The sequence below is a fragment of the Propithecus coquereli genome, unplaced genomic scaffold (genome assembly GCF_000956105.1).
Source record: "Propithecus coquereli isolate 6110/MARCELLA unplaced genomic scaffold, Pcoq_1.0 Scaffold15, whole genome shotgun sequence".
Lineage (NCBI taxonomy): Eukaryota > Metazoa > Chordata > Mammalia > Primates > Indriidae > Propithecus > Propithecus coquereli.
Window position 1 is genome coordinate 3,860,039 of NW_012139413.1, and position 18,602 is coordinate 3,878,640.

The 18,602-nt window shown below is 36.2% G+C and overlaps 1 protein-coding gene across 1 annotated transcript in view; it reads left to right on the forward strand.

Moving 5' to 3' along the window:
• PRKCI (protein kinase C, iota) overlaps positions 1-18,602 on the forward strand; it is a 94,389-nt gene that overhangs the window by 1,576 nt on the left and 74,211 nt on the right. The window contains exon 2 of the mRNA XM_012640166.1: positions 11,489-11,610. Coding sequence (XP_012495620.1) covers positions 11,489-11,610 — 122 coding nt within the window. The remainder of the gene's footprint in view (positions 1-11,488; positions 11,611-18,602) is intronic.

Below are 18,602 nucleotides of genomic sequence, written 5' to 3' on the forward strand. Positions count from 1 at the left end.
TTTTTCTATATATTTTTAGTTGTCCAATTAATTTCTTTCTATTTTTAGTAGAGACGGGATCTCGCTCTTGCTCAGGTTGGTTTCGAACTTCTGAGCTCAAACAATCCGCCCACCTCGGCCTCCCAGAGAGCTAGGATTACAGGCGTGAGCCACCACACCCGGCCTGTTTTTTGTTTTTTTTAATTGATACAGAGTCTTGCTCTGTTGCCCTGGGGAGAGTGCAGTGGCATCATCATAGCTCACTGCAACCTCAAATTCCTGGGCTTAAGTGATCCTCTTGCCTCAGCCTCTGGAGTAGGTGGGACTACAGACACGCACCACGACACCCGGCTAATTTTTCTGTTTTTAATAGAGGTGGGATCTCGCTCTTGTTCAGGCTGCTCTTTGAACTCCTGAGCTCAAGCAATCCTCCCACCTTGGCCTCCCGGAGTGCTAGGATTATAGGAGTGAGCCATCCCCAGCAAGGAGGTTTTGATTTTAGAACAATACCAAGAAATGTGTGGATTTTTTTAAAAAGTTTGTAGTTGTCACAAAAGCTGTTTTGACTTTAAGATGGTCAGCTATGAACTTTGCAACATGAGAAAAAAGCTTCCTTTGCTTTTTTTTTAACCCTACCTGTAATTTGATGGATGATCCATTTCACTTTAGAGTATGTTCCATTTTATAAAGTTGATAGTTCTTGAGTTGGTAGGTATAGCAAATATGGTAGGTGACTTTTTCTTAAAGATGTCTAATTAGTGACAATTTAACAAACTAGATTTAAAAGTGAATACATGCACATGGTAGGAAAGTGCAAATTGTACAGAGCATAAAATAAAGTGTCCCCATTCCAGCCCCTCAACCTCCCCACCTGAGTTCTGTTGACAGTTTATTTCTGGTTCTTCTAGAGTTTGCGTTCGTTACTTTGAAAATTGTACTTTTGTGATTTATCAGCTTTAGATAGTATCTAGCAATCCTTCCACTGAAAGATGAGAAATTCAGTGCTCACTACCTTTTCCTTCCTAGACAAGTGCCTTTCAGTTTTTGATAAACTATTATTTTTAGTTCTCCGAGGTACCTTTATGGCTTTTTTCTTCTTTTAGAATCCCATTGCCAGAAAATGGCTTTTAATATATAAATTCGTGATTTATTAAATTGAGATAGTCTCCACTGACTCTATGGAAAATGGAGAAATTAGTACTTTTCTTTTTTTTCCCCATTTTTATTAGTTTGACAAATATAAATAGGCCTACGTAGTAAATTAGAATCATTTTTAAAAATTTTTTTATTTATTTTATTTTATTTTTTATTTTTTTTGAGACAGAGTCTCACTCTGTTGCCTGGGCTAGAGTGCGATGGTGTCAGCCTAGCTCACAGCAACCTCAAACTCCTAGGCTCAAGGGATCCTCCTGCCTCAGCCTCCCAGGTAGCTGGGACTACAGGCACGTGCCACTCTGCCTGGCTAATTTTTTCTATTTTTAGTTGTTTGGTTAATTTCTTTCTATTTATAGTAGAGACGGGATCTTGCTCTTGCTCAGGCTGGTCTTGAGCTCAAGCGATCCTCCTGCCTTGGCCTCCCAGAGTGCTAGGATTACAGGCGTGAGCCACCGTGCCTGGCCTAGAATCATTCTTAAGCTTCTCCTTTGGAAAGAAATCAAAGTCTGCTGTACTTTGGGAATATAGATGTCACATTTTCTTGGCTTATTGCTCCAATTATTAAAAAGAAGAGAATAACATACAGCTTTTTTAGTGTTTGACTAAAATTTTTCCAAGACATTCAAGTTAACATTGTCTCTTAAAACCTATGGAATTTAATATGCTGAAAAAAAAAAAAAACAAAACTATGCAGTTTTACTAAGGAAAGAATGAATAACCTCTTTCCCGTTACAGTGTTTTTTATTCAATGAAGGCTTTCTAATGACACCTTCATTTCAAGCCTCATTTAAAGACAACATCAGCACTCTTTAAGTTATACCAATTTCTGTTAGATCTGTTAAGGTTATGTGTTTATATAGTCTAAACTGATGGTTGTGATATTACGTAGTCAGCTGCTCATTAATATAGATGAAACTATAATGAGTCACCAACAGGGATAGTTAATAAACAAGTTGGCTGACTAGAACACCTACTTGATTTTAAAATAGAAAATCCTTTCTTTATTCAAAGAAATGTAAGGACATTCTGCATTTGAAAAAGTTTTCTTCTCCCTCAGCTCTTCTGAATGGTGGTGAACACATAGCTTTCCCCCTATCGTTTTCTAGAAATATTTCTTTCCTGTGAATGTTGAATCTTGTAATCAGAATTTTTTAGTGAATAAATTGCCCTTCTCTTTCAAACACATGTATAGTGTTCTCATTCTGTTAAATTTGATCTAAGTGAAAATGTGATGTCTCTCTAGATATAACAGACATTTAATTTTATTTTTTTCTAGTGTTCAAGCAGGAGATTAATAATACTGAGAATTTGATTTTGTTGGAGACCACCTGAGAGTACCTGTCTCATGGTCTGCACCCCTCTTTCCCTAACATGGGAGCTTTTCAGTGAGAGGCCTTCTTCAATCATTACCTAGTGGTGTTAGTTTGGAGGAAGAGAAACAGGTTTTGTTGGTTAGTGATAGATTGCCATTGTATTTGCTTATCCTTACATGAAGTTACTTGATATTATGGAATAGACTTTTAACAAGGCAATGTTTGGACTGCTCATTTCTTTATATTATATATGTAAGGGAAATTTTGCAAAAAGCTTGTAAAAATTCTTTTTAAACCACTGCTGTCAAGCAGCAATAACAATAGAGAGGATTCCTTCTGTGCACATCTAGAAATAAGAGATTAACTCTTTGCTTATTTGGAATGCATTACTGGTTCAGTGAAGAAGTATGTAGGATTTTTCTCACTGTGAACAAGTCTTGGCAAGACTTATTTTTAAAAGACTTGCAAAATTATGTTAGCAATATACTTTAGTAATGGTTCTGAGGAAATATAATAGTATCTTGAGTTGAGGGTTGGGGGAATGTTAATTGGTTGGTCTTGGAGCTTCTGGCATGACACTTAACCTTAGGGCAGGTGATCCATTATCTTGCCCAGAGAGAGAAAAATAGGACATGGTGACCTGGTGCCCAGAAAGCCAAAAACCAAATGAAAAACTCCCCTCAGAAATTTGCATTAGATAATATAGAGAGCACTGGGGACTGAAACCGAAAAGTTAGAGGCAGAGGCTGGTGAGGCCAGACCTGACCATGTGTAAACTAAAGATCTGAAGAAGCAGAAACAGGAAGCAAAGGAGAAAGAAGCAACTCTGTACGGAAAGATTCTCCCAGAAGTCTTTAGTTCATGATAGCTTTCTTTTTTTTTAATTTCAATATATTTAGGGTATATAAGTGCAGTTTTGTTACATGAGTATATTGTATAGTGGTAAGGTCTGAGCTTTTAGGGTGCCCCTCACCCAAATAGTGTACATTGTACCCAATAGGTAATTTTTCATCTCTCACCTCCATCCCACCCTTCCACCTTTGGAGTCTTCATTGTCTATTATTCCACTCTGTGTGACCATTTGTGCACATAATTTAGCTCCCACTTATTGATGAGAACATTTAGTATTTGATTTTCCATTCCTGAGTTACTTTATGTAGGATGATGGTCTCCAGTTCCATCTAAGTTGCTCCAAAAGACGTAAAAATATGGAATGCTTCATGCATTTGCTTGTCATCCTTGTACAGGGGCCATACTAATCTCGGTATCATGCCAATTTTAGTATATGTGCTGCTTTTAGTATATCATTGCTTTCTGATAGAACTACCACCCTTTCTTTTAAGGGGTGGTAACTTGAGTATCTTTTTTATGATTTAAATGAGCCTAATTAAAACATGAATTTTTCAAGTTCCAGTCTTGCTTAGGATTTCAAATATTGCTGGAGATTATTTAAACTCAGTTTAATAAATATTGTTGAACACTTATTATAATCCAGGCACATGGTGCTATTGTGGGCACAGGGGATGTAGAAGTAGGTAGTCTGTGCCCTTGAGGACTAAGAGACTTGTGGAGGAAAAGACAAATGAGAGTTACAATATAAACGGTTAAATTTGAAGTGTGTATGTGTAAGGTACTTGCAGGGATGAATATTGGGGAAGAGTTTAGGGTGAGAGAAGCCTTTGTAGAAGATGAAATGTCTGAGGCTTTTAAAGGATAAATAGGAGTTTTCCTGGTGAATGAGGATGTTGGTGGTGAGTCATTCTAGGCATTGAACAACCACATTATAAGTTTGGGAAATTAAGATCAGTTTGGTTGTTAGTCTCATATTCATTCCTTATTATTAGGTTATAAAGTGTGAAGTGGGCACCAGTGAGAAGTGAGGCTAAGACAGTTCACACGGGCTAGATTGTAAAGACCGTTAAATGTCATACTGCAGAGTTCACACTTTTTTCTCATTGGTGAAGATTTAAATAAGAGAGTTTTGTGATCAGATTTACATTTTAAAAAGATCGCTCTTGAAACCAGTATGAGAGATGGATTGATAATGGGTGAGACTAATTTGGAGGTTTTTGAAATAGTCTAGGTGAGTGATTTTAAGGAGGTAGAAAGAGGGTATGGATTCAATGGAGATTTTAGGAGGTAGTATTGATATGAATTAGAGATTGATTGTCTGTGGGGGATAACTCATAGGTTTCTTGTTTGAGAGAGACTGGGAAATATAGAGGGAAGAGATTTGTGGGAGAAGTTAACTCATTACCTGAAACAGTCAAGTGAATTTTGAGTTCTAGGTGATTATGAGGCATCCAGGTGGAAATGTCCAAAATTAACTGAACAATCATTTATTGTGTGCCTGTTCTATATTGGAAGCAGTGTGCATGACAACTAACCTGTGTAGGAATGTGACTGAGAATGGTGATAGAAACAAAAATGCCACCAGTGGCCAAATTCAGATCACAAAGGCAAGGCACTAAAGCTAAATTTTAAAAATGCAGAAATACATTAAGTGGAAAGTTACCTTGGCAGCCTCCCCTACTTTCTAGGGGCAGCCATTGTTAACAGTTTGGGATATTCTATATCATATCAATATATCTATAAATATAGGTATGTATACATAAACACACACATAGACATACCCTTTTATTTTTCTAATAAATGGGTTTATATTTCTACACATGTTCTACATCTTGATTTTTTTCATTTATGGTCATCTTTCCATGCCAGGATGGACAGATAAGTGGATCTTCTTCTTTATAGTTGGTACATAGTGTTCTATAATATTGTCATACCATAATATATTTAATCTTTTTTCTCATGAACATTTAAAATTGTTTTCATTAAATCACTATTTCAAATAATGTTGAAGGAACATCCTTATATTTAATATATAGACTTGCAAACATGACAGAGTCTTGCTGTGTCACCCAGGCTGCGGTGCAGTGGTCTAATCATAGCTCACTGTAATCTTGAACTGAACTCCTGAACTCAAGTGATCCTCCCACATCAGCCTGCAGGCATGTGCCACCATGCCCGGCTAAATACTTTATTTTTTGTAGAGCGAGAGTCCTCCTGTGTTGCCCAGGCTGGTCTGGAACTCCTGGCCTCAAGTGATCCTCCCACCTCGGCTTCCCAAAGTGCTGGGATAACAGGCATGAGCCACTGCACCCGGCCTACATTCTTAAAAATAGTATACTAGTGAAGTTTTTTCCTTATGCTCCCATTGCATGTTATCTGTCTTTTATTTTTTTTATTTTTTTATTTTTTTTGAGACAGAGTCTGTCTCTGTTGCCCAGGCTAGCAGTGACGTCAGCCTAGCTCACAGCAACCTCAAACTCCTGGGCTCAAGCAATTCTTCTGCCTCAGCCTCCCAACTAGTTGGGACTACAGGCATGCGCCACCATGCCCAGCTAATTTTTTCTATATATTTTTAGTGGTCCGGCTAATTTCTTTCTATTTTTAGTAGAGACGGTGTCTCGCTTTTGCTCAGGCTGGTCTTGACTACTGACCTCAAGCAGTCTTCCTGCCTCGGCCTCCCAGAGTGCTAGGATTACAGGCATGAGGTGTCTTTTAAATTTTTGGCAATCGGATTGATGAAAAATGGTAACTCTTTACAAGTATCTTTTTGTACATTATTGATAATTTGTATTTCCTCTGGATTGTCTATTCATACGTTTTGCCCACTTTCTATTATGTTATTTTCTTATTAATTTGTTGGGGGGACATTGACATTTTGTGGGTTAAGGTTGCCAGCATTTCCCCAATCTGTTGCTTATCTGGAGTTTTTCATTTTTATGTAACCAAATCTGTCCCTTTTTTTTCCTTTATGGCTTTCCTTTATGGTTTGCTTTCTTAGGTAGATGTGTTTTTCATCTAAAAATATTCTATTTTTCTTCTATTACACAACTTTTTAAGTGATTATCTTTTCAGTGACTCTGATATTTGGGGGTTTAGCCGTTTGTAGTGTACTAATACAATATTTTTGTTTTCAAAATGTATTCTAATACCATTATTGAAGAGGTTGTCCTTTTACCACTGATTTATAAGAGTAACTTTGTTATATCTACTAAATCTCTCATAAGGTACATAGGTACTTTCTATTGTTTCATTGATTTTGGGGGGAGAGATCTATTTTTATATATACTATTACCTGTTTAACTATTGTAATGTTTAGTTAATTTTGATATATGGGTTATGGAATTGCTCATTTCATTAATTTTCCATTCCCAGATTTTCTTGGCTGTTCTTTTGCATTTTTATCTCCCACCTGAATTCCAGAAGGTTTTTGTAGGTTAATTTTAAAAAATTCTATTGGTATTTTGATTTGGAATTGCATTGAGTTTATAGGTTAATTTGAGAACTGGTAGTGTCATAATATTGAGCCTTGTCTTACAGTTATACGATATATTCTTATTTACTCATTTCTTTCATGTTTTTCAGTAAGGTGCCCCCCTCCTCCCGCCGAGACAGAGTCTCACTCTATTGCCTGGGCTAGAGTGCCATGGCGTCAGCCTAGCTCACAGCAACCTCAAACTCCTGGGCTCAAGCGATCCTCCTGCCTCAGCCTCCCAAGTAGCTGGGACTACAGGCATGTGCCACCATGCCTGGCTAATTTTTTCTCTATATATTTTTAGTTGTCCGGCTAATTTCTTTCTATTTTTTAGTAGAGACAGGGTCTCGCTCTTGCTCAGGCTGGTCTCGAACTCCTGACCTTGAGCAATCCTCCCGCCTCAGCCTCCCAGAGTGCTAGGATTACAGGCGTGAGCCACCGCGCCCGGCCATTCAGTAAGGTTTTATAGTTTCTGTTCCATAGGTCATGCACATTTCTGTTATGTTTATTCCTATGTATTTTATAATTTTGTTGCTTTTGAGAATGGGATCTTTTATTCTCATAGGCTTATTATATACTGTCTATTTTTGTATGTTTAAACTGGCTACCTTATTAATAATTTCTTAGTTAACTATCTTAGAATTTATAGGTAGATAATGTCATCTGTAAGGAACAGTTTTGCCTCTTCTTTTCTATATTTTATTTCTTTTTCTTGTCTTAACCATTTGGCTAGGACTTTCCAGACAATGTTGAATTACAGCAGTGATCTTTTATCTTAATGAAATATAATCAATAGTGAGAAAAATGTCTGTCAACTAAAGAAAAAAGAAAGCTTTTAAAGAATTAAAGTTAGTTTTATTCAGAAGTTTTACTGAGGACTATAGCTTGGCAGCAGTTCTGTGAGACTGCTCCGGCACAATATTTCAGCTCTCTGCTTATATGCAGGCGGTGGGGGTCCAGTAAGTGCAAAATCACATCAGATTTGTTCAGAAGTTACATTAAAGCAGAATCACATCAGGATTTGGGTATAAGAGTACATCTGGTTAAAGATTATAGAGGCAGAATCACTAACCCCCTCAGACATTATCTTATGTGCAGGAAAAGGCCAGGACTAGGGTCAGGTATCTTTTAAGGAATATAGTGACTCAGGCAGGAGATTGGCGGCGGGGGGCAGTGTGTTCTATCCTGTTTTGTCTTCAAAGCATCTTTCCTCTCAGAGAGCTGCAGGGTTGTCACAGAGTCAGGGGCTTTGTGAAATTGTGCTGCTAAGCAGAAATGAGAAAACATGGCTTCTTACATTTGCTATTTTGTTTCACATTTCATAAAGTATCTTCAAAGATACCCAGCCTCCTTTTCTTCCTTCGGCATATATTAAAAGGGAATAGACATATTAAAAGAGAATAGAAACTGACTTTTATGATGTAGTTACTTAGATGTTTCAAGAACTGTGGTGTTTTGCACTTATTTTTATTTAATCCTCACAATACTCAGAGGTAGATATCATTATCTCCATTTTAGGATGATAACATTGAGATTTAGTAAACCACTGTGTAAAGGTGGGTCTTGCAGGATGTGGTGGCTCACACCCGTAATCCCAGCATGTTGGGAGGCTGAGGTGGGAGGATCACTTGAGGCCAGGAGTTCCAGACTAGCTTGGCCAACATAGTGATACCCTGTCTCTACAAAAAATTAAAAAATTGGTTGGGTACGGTGGTGGATGCCTACAGTTGTAGGTACTCTGGAGACTGAGGTGAGAGGATTGCTTGAGCCTAGGAGTTCCAGGCTGCCGTGAGCTATGACTGGGTCACTGTACTCCAGCCTGAGCAATAGAGCAAGCAAACCTTCAGAGAGATTTCTCTTTTCTCTTTTACTTCTCTCTCTCTCTCTCTTTTTTTTTTTTTTTTTTTTAAAACAGGGTCTCCCTTTGTCACCCAGGCCGAAGTGCAGAGTGACATTATCATAGTTCACTGCAACCTCAAACTCCTGGGCTCGAGTGATCCTTCCACCTCAGCTGCCTGAGTAGCTGGGACTACAGGTGCATGCCCCAGCTAATATTTCTATTTTTTGTAGAGATGGGGTCTCGATATTGCTCATGCTTGTCTCAAACTCCTGGCCTCAAGCAATCCTCCCACCTTGGCCTCCTTAAGTGCTAGGATTACCGGTGTGAGCCACCACACCCAGCTGTCTCTCTTTTACTGTATTGATAGGGACCTATAACATTGCTTTTTTGCTTTATTGTCACGTTTATATTTCACAGTTGTTATTTTTGAGTCTTTTCCATCTTGATTATTAAAAAATGAAAATTGCTTTGTAACTTTTTTATAATTAATAATTTGAAGGATGATATTAATACTTTGAGATTGTGACTATTTTGGGTGTGACTATTCTGTTCCCCCAAAACATTTTGCCCAGTGGTTTTACCATCCATGGGTAATCCTGCCTAAACCAATTATTATATTGATTATTGCAGATAAAATTTTTTTCTGAATAGACTATGTTTAATTTAAGAGAAAAGCTTACACTGAGATAGAAGAAGGACTGAATGTGGTTTTTTTTTGAGATTATTTTTGAAAGTAATTCTTACTAAGGAAAAGCTTTAAATTCTATATTTTAGAGCATAATAACATTGCATGCTTAAAGCAGTTTGTCTTCTGAAGCCCCATAGCAAAATAAAAAATACTTTTTTTCTTTTCTTTCTTTAATTCAGCTAAAACTATAAATTTTCCATTTTGGAAATCTTTGTGGTAAAGCAGACTATATTCTATTGAAGATCAGTGGTAACATAATTTATGCTAATGCTAAAATTAAACCAGAAAAAATCATTTATGCATAATTTATGCATTTGGAATGTGATATCTTTATTTTGCAGTTCGTTTTTAGCTTTGGTACTATAACAAGGATCTGGTGATTATAGAGTGTTATGAACATGGTGCTTTCCCAATTACTTAGAGAAATGTTTGTATAGAACTCCCTTAAATGCCTGGAGTCTGGAACTTAAGTAGTGATAGTTAATAAAGCATATCTCCTTCGTTGAGTCTCTTAAGGATGTGTGTACTTACGCTTTTTAAGGATTACACAAATGTTTCAGAAGTATTCCTCTTTCCTGATAAATATGTTTCAGCTCTGGAAAAATAAATAAGATTTCTGAAAAATCCTTGTCGTTTACAGATATACTTATGTATATGTTAATTTTAGGTCCGTGTGGACTTCGATAAGGAGGTCATATTTTGATGATATCTGATGATATTAATTTTTTTTCCCTTGCATTCAAAAGATATAACTTCATACTTGTTCTTTGCCAGAGAAATTTTATAGGAGCCTTTCCTTCGCTTCTGCTTTCATTCCAAAATACATTCTCCCTACCCTTATGCCCTCGTACTAGTAACCTTGAGGGAATTTTGAAAAAAAGATTGCTTTAAGGCAAGCAGGTTCTCTTTCAGTGTCATTAGAAGAAGGAACTATTTTCTGTTTTTATTTTCATTTTAAAAAATAAAATTTTAAAAATATTTATAACAATACTTTTATTTGTAAAATTTATTTTAAATTTGTTTTATATTTTATTTATTTATAAAATAAACATTATAATAAAATACTTTTACATGGTAGAAAAATTAATAATCCCTGCCATTCCGAAAGTTCTGCATAGTACATTTTCCTCCCACCTGTAGTTTCTCCTCAATCCCCAGTTCTACCACCCAGAGTTAACCACTTTTAAAATTCTGTTTTGTTTTACTGTATCTGTTGATCAATATGAACAATAGGGAATTTAGCACTTCTACATTGTATTGTCTCCTGACTATTTCAGTTTTTCTTGTGGTTACTTTTATAACTTAAATAATATACTTTTCCCTACTTTTATTTTTTTATTTTCTATTGTAAAAAACTATATAACATAAAATTTATCTTAACCATCTTTAAATGGACAGTTCAGTAGTGTTAACTTATATATTCACATTGTTGTGCAACCAATCTCCAGAACTTTCTCATCTTACAAAACTGAAACTATATATTTGTTGAACAGCTGCTCCCCATTTCTTTCTTCCCCCAGTCCCTGGCAACCACCGTTCTACTTTCTGTTTCTATGAATTTGACTACTCTAGATATCTCATATCAGTAGAATCAGGCAGTCACTTTAAAACCAATTTTCAAAACTATAATTCCTTTGGAGAAAGGTAAAAACGAGTGTGAGAGACCTAGAAATCATGCCATACAGAGAATGATTAATAGACTCATGGATGGTTAATCTGTGGAAGTCAGGGCCAAGGGACATGACTTGACCCAAGGACCATCTTTTGGATGAAGGTAGATTTTTGGGGGAGAGGAGATCTGGAATAGCAAAGCGGACGGATTTCAGTTAAATATAAGATAGAAGCTTTTCAATAATAGAGTGGAATGTAGGGTGGAATGCCTGCCAGAGGAGTAAGCTGGTAACTAACATTAATGCAAGGGTGGGATTATCATCTGTTAGAACAGTTAGGATGGGCTTCCTCAGTGAGGGGAGATTGAATTGAGGTTCTCACAAATCTGGTATTTTTATTTTTAAGTCATTATTTAATATTGATATTTTAATTTTTACTTTAGAGAGAGTTTACTGGAAGCAATACATGTAAATGCACACAAAATAGCTGAAGTCCATCAAATTTTCAGGCATTCAATAATATGTAGAGCATTATTATTTTTAATTATTTTCAAACTTAAAACTCCTTTTCTTTTTCAGGGATATCATGATAACACATTTTGAACCTTCCATCTCCTTTGAGGGCCTTTGCAATGAGGTTCGAGACATGTGTTCTTTTGACAATGAACAGCTTTTTACCATGAAATGGATAGATGAGGAAGGTGAGTGGTAAAAAGAAGTCTGCCTGTGTAAGCATTTGATTTAAAATCTTATTGTCATTTGTTTTAAAAAGATAATAAGAGTCCTAATAAATTTAAGGGGGAAAGATATATTAGAAATTTGATGCCATTATTATTTTTTCTTTAAGTATTTAAATTAAAAAGAATACTGAAGAGTACAATCTTTGTTCTGCCCTTTTTACCCCAAAATGAAGTGAAATTAACTTATTTTCAGCAATAAGATAAGCATCTCATCAAATAGTGACATTTTACTTTAATTTGGAATATGTATTGCCTTATATTTTAAGAGACTACCTATTTTTTAACTGAATATTACCATAAAGAACATGTTATGGAATGAAAGTGATTATGACAACCATTATTTCAAAGTGGTGGAAGAAACTTGATACCTCAGTGACTTGTACTCAGAAACATTTATTAAATATCTGTGTGCTAAGGATAAATATTTCCTGTCCTAAAACTCATAGTCTGATAGGGAGATGGACATGTGTATAACAAATGTGACAAATTCTGGAACATAAATGAGCAAGGACGTCAGGGAGTACAAAAGAAGCAGCAACCACATCTGCCTGAAACATCTGTAATATTTGAACTAAACCTATAACAAAGAGTAGAAGTTTTTGACATGGAAGAGGTGAGTAAAAAACCATATAGGCTGAAAAATAAACTATAAAAAAGGCACAGGGATATGAAGAACATGGTGGATGGGGAAGCACAGTAATTCACTGTATCTCAAGTGTGGGGAGTGGTGAACTTGGGCTAGATCTTTGATACTCAGTGTGTGGTCTGTTGAACTGATTAGAAATGGGGACTCTCAGGCCCCATCACAGACTACTGAATCAGAGTCTACATTTTTACAGGATCCACAGGGAAGTTGTATGGATATTAAAGTTTGAGAAGCATGGGACTATATCCCCAAAAGCTTTGCAAACATTAGACTTTATTTTACATGATGGACTGCTATTAAAATATAGTTAAAAGGTACCCTAAATATACTATTTTTGTATAATGATTTTCTGTTAATTGTAATACAAATAGAATTTCTGGGTCTTTTTTTTTTTTTTTTTTTTTTAAGATAGGGTCTTGCTCTTATTGCCCAGGGTGGAGTACAGCAGTAAGATTATAGCTCACTGCATCCTCAAACTGCTGGGCTCAAACAGTCCTCCTGCCTCAGCCTCCTAAGTAGCTAGGACTTGAGGCAAGTGTCTGGCTAAATTTGTTTTTTTTCTTAGAGATGGGGTCTTGCTGTGTTGCCCAGGCTGGTCTTGAACTCCTGGCCTCAAGCGATCCTCCCTCCTTGGTCTCCCAAAGTGCTGGGATTACAGGTGTGGCCACTGTACTTGGCCTAGAATTTCATTTTAAGAATGTTATTATAATATTTAGCTCTATATTTGAGGCCATTTCTGTGTTCCCTGATATAAAGAGCTCTGGAAAGACATCCCAACTCCAAGCTATAAGTAAATTCAAATGCATTTTCGTTTTTTAAAAGTTTTGAGAAGTTTCTCTAAAGTAATCCATGTTCACTGTTCGAGGAAAAAAAAGTAGTACAGAAATTTATGAAATTTACTACACTTGATCTTAGCCAAAAGGCCGAGAAGCAATGGTGAAATTTAAAAAGAAGTCTTTTGATTACCCTTTCTTTTCTCTTCTCTCCTCCCACACCAATCCCAGTTGAAAGAACCACTGGTAATAGCTTAGTATATATTCTTCTAGATATTTTTTATGCATCTGCAAACATGTAGGTTTCTCTAAATTATTTATTAGCATACTTTTATTAACACAAAAATTATACACAAATTGTTATGCAGTATGTTTCTTTATAATGTATATTGGACATTTTTTCATTTCAGTATACATCGATTTGCATCATTACCTTTTTTTAGCACTATATACTATTGCATATTGCAGATATTTCATGATTTATTTAATCCCTTATTGATGGACATTTTTACTGTTTCTAGTTTTTCTCTACCATAAACAGTATATAATGAACTTTTTTTTCCTCTTTTTTCTTTTTCAAGACAGAGTCTTGCTCTGTCACCCTGGGTAGAGTATGGTGTTGACATCATAATAATAGCTCATTGCAACCTAAAACTTCTGGGCTCAAGCGATCTTCCTTCCTCAGCCTCCCGAATAGCTGGGACTACAGGTGCATGCCACCATGCCTAGCTAATTTTTTCTATTTTTGGTAGAGATGGGGTCTCACTCTTGTTCAGGCTGGTTTTGAACTCCTGAGCTCAAGCCATCCTCCCACCTCAGCCTCCCAGAGTGTAGGATTACAGATGTGAGCCACGTCACCTAGCCTCTATAACGAATATTTCTAAGGGTAATTTTCGATAATGGTATGGGACTCTCTGTGTAGCACATCTGCAGAATATGTACTTTGTGAGAGTTTGTCATCAAAAAAGTTAGTAGCTAGTGAGAATTTGTCATGAAAAAAGTTAAACCAAGGCTGGGCACAGTGGCTCACACTTGTAATCCTAGCATATTGGGAGTTCGAGGTGGAAGGATCCCTTGAGGCCAGGAGTTCCAGACCAGCCTGGGCAACATAGTGAGAGCCTGTCTCTACCCCCACAAAAAAATTTAGCCAGGGGTGGTGGCATGCACCTGTAGTCCTAGCTACTATAGTCCTACGTATTGTAATCCCAGCACGGGAGGCTGAAGCAGGAGGATCGCTTGAGCCCAGTAGTTGGAGGCTGCAGTGAGCTATGATCGTGTCACTGCACGCCAGCCTGGGTGATAGAGTGAAACCCTGTTGCTAAAAAAATAAAAAATAAAATTTAAAAAGTTAAACCAAATGATAAGTATGTGAGGTAATACGTATGTTAATTAGCTTGACTTAGCCATTCCATAATGTATGCATATATCAAAACATCATGTTGTACACCATAAATATATACAATTTTTATTGGTCAATTAAAAAAATAATTTAGGCTGGGCACAGTGACTCATGCCTGTAATCCCAGCACTTCGGGAGGCTGAGGCAGGAGGTTTGCTTGAGGCCAGGAATTCAAGACCAGCCTGAGCAACATAGTGAGTCCCCATCTCTACAAAAAAATAAAAGTAAAAATTCTAGCCAGGTGTGGTGTCATGTACCTGGAGTCCCAGCTATTTAGGAGGCCGAGGTGGAAGGATCACTTGAGCCTAAGAGTTCAAGGTCACAGTGAGCTATTATTGGGCCATTGCACTCCAGCTGGGGTGACCAAGCAAGACCTGTCTCTTGGAAAAAATAATAATACTTTTTAAAAACCCAGTTTATCACACAACTGCATTGAATGAGAGGATCCTTTCACTCTTGCCCTCACCAATCTCAGATATTATGAGTCATTAATATTTTTGCAAATCTAATAAATGAACACTAGCTTGGTGTTTTAAATTTTGCATTATATAAGAGGAAGATTGAGTATCTTCATCTATTCAACCACTTTTGACCTACTATATCATAAGGTTATTTTAAATATGGTTAATTATAAATATCATGGATACCTCACAGTATGTCTTCAGCCTGAAAATGAGACTATATAATTTAACACAGTGTATAGCATATGGCTAGCATTCAATAAAATACTTCTTATCATAACCCATTGTTATTCCTATTTTAATCCTGTCCTGATCATTTCATACCATTTATTTGCCATTTATAGTTTTTTTCAGTCAAAAATTTTCAAACTATAGCACACATAGGAATCATTGGATAATACTTTTTATTAAAAGAACTTGGTTTAGAGATAATCCATTAAAAATTTTATAGTACCTTTGTATTGTCTTTGCCTGGAGAGTTTTGTTACCAGATTGTCAGGTAACTATCTCTTGTCATTTGAGTCTTAGCTCAAATGTCATATCCTCCAAGGAGCCTTCTTACCCCCATTTACTTTGTAACTTCTTACCTTATTTTTTGTCTTGTTTTCTGGTGGTGATTTTTTTTTTTTTTATTGTATGGTAGAATGTACGTTCCATGAGAGCAGAGATTTTGTCTGTTTCGTTGACATTGGAGCTCAAGTGCCTAGAGCAGTACTTAATAATAGTATATTCAAAAATATTTGTGAATTGTACAAAAGACTAGCAGCAAGCCTTTCCGTGGTTTAGTTTTACTTCAGTTATTGGAGATTTTACCACTGGGAGTTTCTGCTGTCTGGTTTTTTTTCCTTAATAGCATATTTTAATTAACAGATTCATATAGTAAATTAATTTTTTATAAATAGTCTTATGCTCTTACAATGCAATTCATCGTTCTTTCTCCCTAAATAGCTATTAAGTGTTCTAATTTTCTGGGGAAAACTATAAAACTGTAGCCTTTGCCTTGTTCAAGTAAAAGGTTAAGTTTTTCATTAAGGTCTGTTGATTCCCATGTGATCCTTCTTACCTTGCTTAATTCTGATACCCGTCTTTTCTTAATTTTAGACACACAGGCAATAGTGATTATTTTTAAATTACTTTCAATTATTTTTCAGTTGTAACTTTGTCATCTTTGTTTTCAGTCATGTAAGCATTGGGGTATGCTGATCTGGAGAAAAAAATTTCTCTAGGATCAGTCAAAGACAGGACTATAATTTGATTTCCTTGGCATATGAGAAATGCTGCTCTAGAAAACACGTTTAATTGTGGGATTTTATGTTCAAGCAAATAAAGATCATAAGCTTACTTATCTTTAAACAGACTTAAGACAACTGCCCTTTTTCCTTGTATGCAAAACCAGTCTTACTGATTTGTTTTGATGTGGAAAAACTGGTTTACTTAATCTAAGTAAACATTTTAGAATGAATAGTAGTTTTGTAACCATTATCTCCCCTCCCCCTTCCCATATACTCTTATGTTGTGAGAGAGTAGGGAATGACAAATGAGACTTTTTCTTTAAACAAATGTGACGTTTTAGTTCATATTTTTTTTGTTTCACTTTATTCTATTTATTTATTATTTATTTATTTTTTGGGATAGGATCTCTGTTGTCTGGGCTAGAGTGCTGTGGTGTCAGCCTAGCTCACAGCAGCCTCAAACTCCTGGCCTCAAGCAATCCTCCTGCCTCAGCCTCCCGAGTAGCTGGGACTACAGGTGCTTGTCACAACACCCGGCTAATTTTTTCTATTTTTAGTAGAGATGGGGTCTAGCTCTTGCTCAGGCTGGTCTCGAACTCCTGAGCTCAAGTGATCCTCCTTCCTCAGCCTCTTAGAGTGCTAGGATTACAGGCATGAGCCACCACGCCCAGCCTGTGGCAATTTTTAATTCACCACAGAAAAGCTTTCTGGAAAGTTACCGTGAACAAAGTTAGGGAAACACAAAAGTTTAGATTATAGCTGAGAAATTCAGTGTGGTCAAAGTGTACAGTAAGTTTTGAGGGTACCTGGAAAGTAAATGGGGGCCATTTAAAAAAATGTTTATTTTTGAATATGTTGTATGTATAAAATAAAATTGAGATATTAAAAAAGAGGGTAGTGAAAAGTCTAAATCTCCCTCCCTTTCTTCTTTGTCCCAAAGGCAGCCACTCTTATCAACTTACTTTGTGATAATCCAGGTACATTCTGTACATATATAAGCACTATGCCATCTATATTTTATTTCCCTTCTAGACAGTAGACAATAAATGCTGTTCTGTACTTTGATTTTTTTTAACTGAGCAGTATAACTTGAAGGTATTTCATATGAATATATGTAGAACTGCAGTTTTCTTTAAAGCCTGCATGAACGAATTAGGCGGGTGTGGTGATGTGTGTCTGTAGTCCCAGCTACTCTGGAGGCTGAGGCGGGAGTATCACTTGAGCCCAGGAGTTCAAAGATCACAGTGAGCTGTGATCCTGCCACTGTACTTCAGCCCAGGTGACAGAGTGAGACCCTGTCTCAAAAATATAATAAGAAAAATAAAATAAATAAAAAATAAATCCTCCATAAACTATTAATAGACATTTAGTTTGTTTACAACCTTTTACAATTATAAATAGTGCTATCATGGATTTCCTTGTACAAGAGTCATTTTCTACATATGCAAGTATATCTGAGGGTAAGTAAATACGTATAAGTAAAATTGCTGGCTCAAAAGGTAATGCATTTTTACAACTTATTTTTATTTTTCAGATTATAAATATATATATTCCATTTTAACCATTTTTAAGTGTACAGTTCAGTGGCATTAAATATGCTCACATTATTGTGCAGCCATCACCGTCGTCCATCTCCACAACATTTTCATCTTCTCAAACTGAAGCTCTGTACCTGTTAAACAAAAACTCTCCATTCCCCCCTCCCTAGCCCGTGGCAACTACCATTCTACTTTTTGTCTCTATGAATCTGACTACTCAATATTTGTCCTTTTGTGACTGGCTTATTTCACTTAGCATAATGTCCTCCAGGTTCATTCATATTGTAGCATGTGTCAGAATTTCCTTCCTTTTTAAGACTGAATAATATTTCTTTTTATGTGTATACCACTATTTTGTTTATCCATTTGTCAGTAAACACTTGAATTTCAACTACCGTGAATAAAGCTGCTATGAGCAAGAGTGTAGAAATATCTGTTTCAATCCCTGCTTCCGTTCTTTAGACATATACCTAGAGATGGAATCACTGCATCATATGGTAATTCTGTGTTTGAGTTTTTGAGGAACTGCCATATCTTTTTCTACATTGGCTGTACCATTTTATATTGCCTCCGTCAGTGTACAAGGGTTTCAGTTTTTCATCAACACTTGTTATTTTCTGGGGTTTTTTTAATAATAGCTATCCTAATAGATGTGAAGTGGTATCTTGTGGTTCTGATTTGTGTTTTCCTAGTGATTAATGATATTGAGCCATGCTCTTATTGGCCTATTGTATATCTTCTGTAGGGAAATGTCCTTTATCCATTTTAAAAATTAGGGTTTTTTTTTTTTTTTGGTCATTGAGTTATAAGAGTTTTTTTTACATGTTTTGAGCGTTACTCCTTTATCAGATATATCGTGCAAATATTTTCTCACATTCTGCAGGTTTTTTAAACTGTTGATAGT